Raw genomic sequence first — 8,263 nt, 5'->3', positions numbered from 1 at the left:
CAGAGTGGGGAGGGAACCCTGACAACTCCATTGAAAGATGTTGTTCTCGCTACACTTGTAACAGATAACACTATCTCTTCAAGGCAGGGGGAGAAAAATTTTGCATTTGGGAAGCTTCACAAGGGGGTGGGGCCCAATACAAAGAGATTCCAGAGGGAGGGGCCAAGGGCAGGCATGGTTGCAGTGAACCCTTTCCTTGCCAAAACCTCAAACACATGCCTGAATTTATTTGAGCATAAGCTTTCGTGAGCTACAGCTCACTTCATCGGATGCATGCAGTGGAAAATACAGTAGGGCAATTTTATATACACAGAGAACATGAAACAATGGGTGTTACCATACACACTGTAACGAGAGTGATCAGGTAAGGTGAGCTATTACCAGCAGGAGAGAAAAACAAAAACACTAACCCAGGAATCTATCCTTCCAACAAAGCCTGTTGCTAACTGTGTCCACACATCTATTCAGGGGACACCATCATAGGGCCTAATCACATCAGCCACACTATCAGAGGCTTGTTCACCTGCACATCTACCAATGTTATATATGCCATCATGTGCCAGCAATGCCCCTCTGTCACGTACATTGGCCAAACTGGACAGTCTCTACGTAAAAGAATAAATGGACACAAATCAGACATCAAGAATTATAAAATTCAAAAACCAGTCGGAGAACACTTCAATCTTTCTGGTCACTCGATTACAGACCTAAAAGTCGCAATATTACAACAAAAAAACTTCAACAACAGACTCCAATGAGAGACTGCTGAATTGGAATTAATTTGCAAACTGGACACCATTAAATTAGGCTTGAATAAAGACTGGGAGTGGATGTGTAAATACACAAAGTAAAACTATTTCCCCATGTTTCCCCCCCGCCCTCAACTGCTCCTCACACGTTCTTGTCAATTGCTGGAAATGGCCCATCTTGATTATTACTACAAAAGGTTTTTTTTCTCTCTCTCTCTCTCTCCTGCTGGTAATAGCTCACCTTACCTGATCACTCTCGTTACAGTGTATATGGTAACACCCATTGTTTCGTGTTCTCTGTGTATATAAAATCGCCCTACTGTATTTTCCACTGCATGCATCCGATGAAGTGAGCTGTAGCTCACGAAAGCTTATGCTCAAATAAATTTGTTAGTCTTTAAGGTGCCACAAGTACTCCTTTTCTTTTTGCGGATACAGACTAACACGGCTGCTACTCTGAAACATGCCTGAATTGAGAACCTTCTCCAAAGAGGCAGGAGAATCTGTATCTGACCACCCACTGGGGTACACAAAGGGATTGGGAAATGCAATAGACACTGAACAAGCCAAACTGCGTGAACAGCGTCTGTTTGTCATAAATTGGCTGTTAATCTTGTGCCTTTTGCTACTCCATTTATGGGTGAAGACAAAGACGTTAATAGTAATGGTAAACCCTTTGAAGATGTGCTACATACCTAATTTTTGGGAAAAAAACTTTTGTATGTGCTAGGGAGAGTGACACATCCGATGAAGTGAGCTGTAGCTCATGAAAGCTGATGCTCAAATAAATTGGTTAGTCTCTAAGGTGCCACAAGTCCTCCTTTTCTTTTTGTGAATACAGACTAACACGGCTGTTACTCTGAAACCTTTTCTTCGTGGTTTTTGATCATACAGAATGCATTCAGGTCATGTTTTCAAGTTTTTAATCTGTAATCACAAGGGTAAGACATTTCTTTTTTAAATAAAAGGAAAGCTGAGATTCTCCCATCACCCCAGGTTCTAGAGCTTTAAGAAAAACACCACATATTGTGAAACTCTGCAATAAAATCACAGGCAATGCTCCTGTAGCGTCCAGGCCTGGCATTAAGCACCTGTCACAAGTGCTCAATTCACATTACAATATTCAAGGGAAAGATCATTTTTAGAAACTAGAATTACGACTGAAAATAGCCTGAAGTGGTGCCAATAAGCGCCAAACACAGATCTGGGGCATATCTGAGCCGTGTCCGCTCTGAGACGCACAGGGCTATGCAGAGCCTCGGGGACACTGCCCGCAAGGAGACTGGGCGTCGGAAGAGCTCTGGCTCGAGGTGGGGCCCACTGCTTGCCAGCTCCTCCCAAACAGGGTCCTCGGGCAGCCTAAGGGCGGGCGGCGGGAACCCGTTCACCCATGTACCCAGACTCCCACCACCTCCCGCCCAGACATACATCCCCCTATCCACCCCTTCCCACGGAGGGAGCCCCCTTCTCCTTGGTCCCCCTTCCTGGACTCCGCTTCCCAACTCAGACAGATCTAGGCACCAGCTGTAGCGCGCCGCTTCAACCAGTCCCCCGCTCCCCGGTGCAGCAGGAACGTTCCTCTCCGTACAGCAGCCCGGCTCTGCCCTAGCCCAAGGAGCGCGCCCCCCGGCTGAGCAGCCGAGCGCTTCCGGGAGAGCTGACGGCGGCTGTGTTTCCATTGCTACGGGAAGTTCCGGGTTAGGGTGGTGCACCGCCCTAGGGCGGCAGAGACTCGTGTGAGGGATCGTGCGTTGGGAACTAGTCCGGGCTGGGGAGCTTGGTGCCCGAGGGGAGAAAAGAAAGAAGGGGGAGGAGGAAGAGGGGACTGGGGGGGGGGGGGGGGCAGTAGCATCAGCATCTCTCTGGTGCCGTCTGTGCTGAGCCTGCCGGCTGGCCCGTGAGCTGCCACTGCCATGGCTCGTAAGAAGCTGTACCGCCCAATCGCCGCCATGGCCAAGAAGATTCGTGAGTATCGGGCACTGAAGAACCGTCCCCGAGACTCCCAGCGGTTCGCCCTGGATTACGAGACCATGATCCGACCCTTCACGAACAAACGCCTGCCCGTGCTGGCCTGGGAGGATGTGAAGAACGAGAACCGCCTCTTCACGCTGCTTTGCCAGCTGCGGCTCTTTGGCATCGGCCGCATGGTCACCCGCAAGTATTGGCTCTGGCAGTATGACGAGCCCTGCTACTGGGTCGTTACCAAGGTCAGGGTGGACTACACAGCTGAGGTGAGAGCCCTTGACTGTTGGCGTTGAGGTTTGAAGGCACTCAGATACTGTACTGTGATAACAGGCACCATAGATAGAGACAAGGACGGTGGAAATGAGGCCTTCCAGTGAGACCTGCTCTCCTGAAAGCTGGATCTCAAAACACCATTGTTTCAGAGTAACAGCTGTGTTAGTCTGTATTTGCAAAAAGAAAAGGAGTACTTGTGGCACCTTAGAGACTAACCAATTTATTTGAGCATAAGCTTTCATGCATCTGATGAAGTGAGCTGTAGCTCACTAAAGCTTATGCTCAGATAAATTGGTTAGTCTCTAAGGTGCCACAAGTACTCCTTTTCTTTTTGTGAAAACACCATTGTGCAACCCTGTTGCCTCTCTTATATCGCAACTCCATATTCAAACGCTTGAATCTCCTCTCGTCATGCGTGCCCCAGGAAGCACCAGGTCATGGATTCAGAGCAGGCACCATGTAATGAAAACCTACAATTTAGGAAGGCCTGAGGGAGGGTATGACAGTGCCTGAGCACTGTAGAAACAATGGTATCAGTCTGAGCCACTATGTTTCAGAGTTCAGAACACTGATTAGTATTTGTAATACAGATTATGCATGAACATAAGGATCAGGACCTTAATGGTGGCACATGGAGTCATTACAGGGCTGATAGTAGGCAGTATATAGTATTGAGACACATTATGCTGCATTTTTCATCACAAAATTCATTGCAGGGATTGTCTAATGGCATTTGCAAAGTATTCTAGAAGGATAGTAGTGGCCACGATTAGCAGTTATTCAGGTCCCAGGTGTAGGACTCACTTTTTGTAGATCATGAGTAATAAGACTGTAAAATGAGTTTGTCCTTCTTGTGAATGGGAATAGTTCTTCAACTGATCAGAGCAAATTTGTGTTTGTTTCCTTTGCAGACTTTGGATCATGGGAAAGCCTGGGGATACCTGACATTCAGAGGTAAATAGAGCTTGGTGTATGACTCTCAAGCAGGATTAGAGAAAAAAGTTAATGGATAGGGACAGGAACTGACATGGGAGGAAAAAGGTGGTGGCTTTCTTGCCACTCAGCAGTCTTGCCACTCACCTTGCTAATTGGATGAAATTAAGAAAAGGAAAACTTCCTAACAGTTTGATCTAGTCCACTGTGGAATAATTTTACAAGGAAAATGGTAGAAGTCAATAGCTTTTTGTTCAATACCTTCATTAATGATCTGGAGGATGGCGTGGACTCCACCCTCAGCAAGTTTGTGGATGACACTAAACTGGGAGGAGTGGTAGATACGCTAGAGGGTAGGGATAGGATACAGGGGGACCTAGACAAATTAGAGGGTTGGGCCAAAAGAAATCTGATGATGTTCAACAAGGACAAGAGCAGAGTGCTGCACTTAGGACGGAAGAATCCCATGCACTGCTACAGACTAGAGACCGAATGGCTAGGCAGCAGTTCTGCAGAAAAGGACCTAGGGGTTACAGTGGATGAGAAGCTGGATATGAGTCAACAGTGTGTCCTTGTTGCCAAGAAGGCTAACGGCATTTTCGGCTGTATAAGTAGAAGCATTGCCAGCAGATCAAGGGACGTGATCGTTCCCCTCTGTTCGACATTGGTGAGGCCTCATCTGGAGTAGTGTGTCCAGTTTTGGGACCCACACTACAAGAAGGATGTGGAAAAATTGGAAAGCATCCAGCGGAGGGCAACAAAAATGATTGGGGGACTGGAGTACATGACTTATGAGGAGAGGCTGAGGGAACTGGGATTATTTACTCTGCAGAAGAGAAGAATGAGGGGGGATTTGATAGCTGCTTTCAACTACCTGAAAGGGGATTCTAAAGAGGATGGATGTAGACTGTTCTCAGGTAGCAGATGATAGAACAAGGAGTAATGGTCTCAAGTTGCAGTGGGGGACGTTTAGGTTGGATATTAGGAAAAACATTTTCACTAGGATGATGGTGAAGCACTGGAATGCGTTACCTAGGGAGGTGGTAGAATCTCCTTCCTTAGAGGTTTTTAAGGTCAGGCTTGACAAAGCCCTGGCTGGGATGATTTAGTTGGGGATTGGTCCTGCTTTGAGCAGGGGGTTGGACTAGATGACCTCCTGAGGTCCCTTCTAACCCTGATAGTCTATGATTCTAAGTCCAATTACTCTCGTCATTTAAAACTAGCTTGAAGAAAACCCTGGAGACTATACCATAGTGAACAATTTGTGTTGGCAAAGAAATGGAGTCTATGACAAATCAGGTCTCTTCCATTTCTAACTTCTATAATAACTAAAAACAGTGGATAAACATGCTAGCTGAATGTTCCTGGTAAAATCAATAATGAAATAGCAATGTTGTCCTTTAAGTTGCATCATTAGGGTTCAGAATGAGTACTTCATTAAGATGAAGAGGGGAAATTCCCCACTTTTTGAAAGCTGTTTTAGACCATGTATGAGGTTTATAATTTATTTAATAAAATTTTTCACTTCTAGTCTTTAATTCAAGGATCTCAAAGTGTTTTATAAACATTAATGAATTCAACATCCCTGTAACGCAGTGAAGAATTTTCTTTATTTTATAGATATGGAAACTAAATCAGAGAGAGGTGAAATGACTTGTTCAAGCTAACAGAAGTGGTCAACAGCAAAGTCAGGACTACTATCCAGATGTTCTGTCAGTCAGTTGACTGTGTTACTTGCTATACAACCTGTAGTGGGAGTGTGTAGTTTAGGAGATAGTGTAACTACCATAAAATATCCAGTGCTATGGCCAGCTGAAGTATTAGAGACATTGCACTGGCATAGTCACCAATATGGGATTTGTTGTTCATAGCATTATTTACCTATTCATCCTCATCTTTCCTTAGGCAAGACATATAATGAAGTGAAAGAGATTGACAAGGTGATGTATCATGACTGGAGGATGGTGCCCAAACACGAAGAGGAGGCCTTCAAGAAATGTACTCCAGTGTGCATGGAAACCATTCAGTGTGTGCCATACCCCCCTCTACTCCGAGCCATGATCCTTGCGCAAAGGCAGAAGGAAGGAAACCTTAACACAGAGGAACCACTGATTGATCTGGAGAAAATCATCTCCTTCACAAAGGACTACTTTCAAAATCAGAAAAAAGCTAAGGGGACACCAGTGTGAAGGTCTAGAGCTGAGTGTGATGGAGCTTCTGAAACGCTCTCTAATACTCTGTGTGTTGACAGCTCATACAATCTCCTTAATGAAGAACAGGACCATAAGCAACATGCCCACTTCTATACCTTGGTTTCTCAGTACCGTGCACATGCGGTGTGCGACTTTCTCATATATTCAGAAAGATGTAGCAACACTCAGGATTTCTTGCAATCTTTTGTTTGCAGAGTGTCCTCCCTTTTGGTTCCCTGCCTATTCTCCTGATGTATGCCTCCTGGTGTCCAGGTCCCAATGACAGCTACCATCCTTCTGTGCAGGAAGACCACAAATGAGACTCTTTTTGAAAGGACACTGTCATAGTTTAGCCCCACAATTAATTTAAAACACAATAATGGTCAGAAGAATGACTCTAAAAATGGCACCTTCTTTATCTATAGACCTTGCTACCCGTCGAATGACTTCAGTAAATACATGTTTATTTCTTTTTTACATCTGTTATCCCTGTAGCACAGTTGCAAGGACATGAGTTGGATTCTAGTCTGTCTTGTGGACCATCAGCAGAAGTGTTAATTAAATTCCAATTTTAGAATCCTTTGCCTTGACACATAAAGGCATCACCTCAGCTGCACCCGAACCAAGCCTATAAATACCACTCACTTCAGCCAGGATTGTGAAGTTGACAGGCAAAATGGAGAGAACCCAACTTAACTTTATGATACCACATTGTTTGCCAAGTTGGCAGTGGGAAAGAAGAACCCATCTTTTTTTCTTGTAAACTGAGTAAAAGTTCCAACTCCTTTTGAAGTCAGTGGCAAGCTACCATTTGCTTCAGTGGGAGCACTTTGCCATGGAAGTCAGAGACAATAAACATGGAATGCCCCGATCCTATTTTTGGAGTCACTTATGAGAACAAAACTACTCTTAGACCCTCCCCCTGCAGTGTTTGCAGCATTCTAGGCCATCAGACTTCAGCCCTAAAACTTGCTAGAAACCAACCAAGAAGAGCAAAGTGGATATATTTAAACCAATAACATAAATGATGATAAATATATTAGATTTTTACAATCATTTTCTGTTATCTTATGTGGTACTGGTGGTACAATAAAGAAATGTCAGTAACATTTTTCTTCACAACAAAAAAAGGGGCATGTGGATGGGTTCACCTGTACTCGGGAATCACTGAGCCCCGTGACCCACTGCCTGGGCTCCCTCCTGTACTGCTGTGACAAGCTGCAAAGCCCCCTAGCCAGCACTTTCACCAGCATTCATAGAGGTAGGGACACACCCAGCTGCAATTACATGCAGACTCTCTAACCACCAGCTTCCCAGCTTGGGACCCCAGATCAGTACCGTCCTGCCCTGGTTAAATCTGGCCAGTATACAGGTTTAACACCTGGTCCACCTCTCCCTCAATCTGAGACAATTATTTCCTAGTCTTTTTTCCTCAGGTGATTCCAGGTGTGGTGTTGTAGGGATACTGAGCCCCCATGATGGCATTCTGCGCTCCATCCCCCTTTTATATCTACTTGCTGGAAAGCTCTTTTGCTGTGACCTGGATCAAACCATTCCCATTGTGTAGTGCCCATTGTGTAGTGCCCGGTCGAAAAGGGACCCTGGCGGCTCTGGTCAGCATTGCTGACTAAGCCGTTAAAAGTCCAGTCAGTGGGGCTAAGGCAGACTCCCTGCCTGCCCTGGCTCTGCGCAGCTCCTGGAAGAAGCTGGCATGTCCCTGCAGCCCCTAGGCAGAGGGGTGATCAGGGAAGCTGGGGGCATGGGCAGTGCACAGAGCCCCCTGGCCCCTAGACCTAGACATGGTGGCTGCTTCTGAGAGCCAAGCCGAGCTAGGAAAGACAGGGAGCCTGCCTTAGCCCCGCTGCGCCACCTACTGGGAGCCACCTAAGGTAAGCACCACTGGGCCGGAGCCCATACCCCCCACGCCAATCCCCTGCCCCAGGTCGAAACCCTCCCGCACCCTAACTCCCTCCCAGAGTCCACACCCCAACCTTCAGCCCTTAGCCTGCACCCCAACTCCCTGCCTCAACCTTGACCCCCTTCCTGCACCCAAAACCCCTCATCCCTGGCCCCACCCCAGAGTCCACACCCCCAGCTGAAGCCCTCACCCCCTCCTGCCCCAGGCCAGAAGCCCCTGCCATACCCTAAGTC

The 8,263-nt window shown here is 46.5% G+C and overlaps 1 protein-coding gene across 1 annotated transcript; it reads left to right on the top strand.

Moving 5' to 3' along the window:
- Nucleotides 1–2,582: 2,582 nt before the first annotated feature.
- On the top strand, nt 2,583–7,221 carry MRPS34 (mitochondrial ribosomal protein S34). Its single transcript, XM_073363013.2, has 3 exons — nt 2,583–2,980; nt 3,899–3,941; nt 5,826–7,221. The coding sequence occupies exons 1-3, from the start codon at nt 2,663–2,665 to the stop codon at nt 6,107–6,109; spliced, it is 645 nt and encodes a 214-aa protein (XP_073219114.1). The 5' UTR covers nt 2,583–2,662; the 3' UTR covers nt 6,110–7,221.
- The last annotated feature ends 1,042 nt before the right edge of the window (nt 7,222–8,263 follow it).

The sequence above is a fragment of the Lepidochelys kempii genome, chromosome 10 (genome assembly GCF_965140285.1).
Source record: "Lepidochelys kempii isolate rLepKem1 chromosome 10, rLepKem1.hap1, whole genome shotgun sequence".
Taxonomy (NCBI): Eukaryota; Metazoa; Chordata; order Testudines; family Cheloniidae; genus Lepidochelys; species Lepidochelys kempii.
This window is presented reverse-complemented; position numbering and strand designations above follow the sequence as displayed.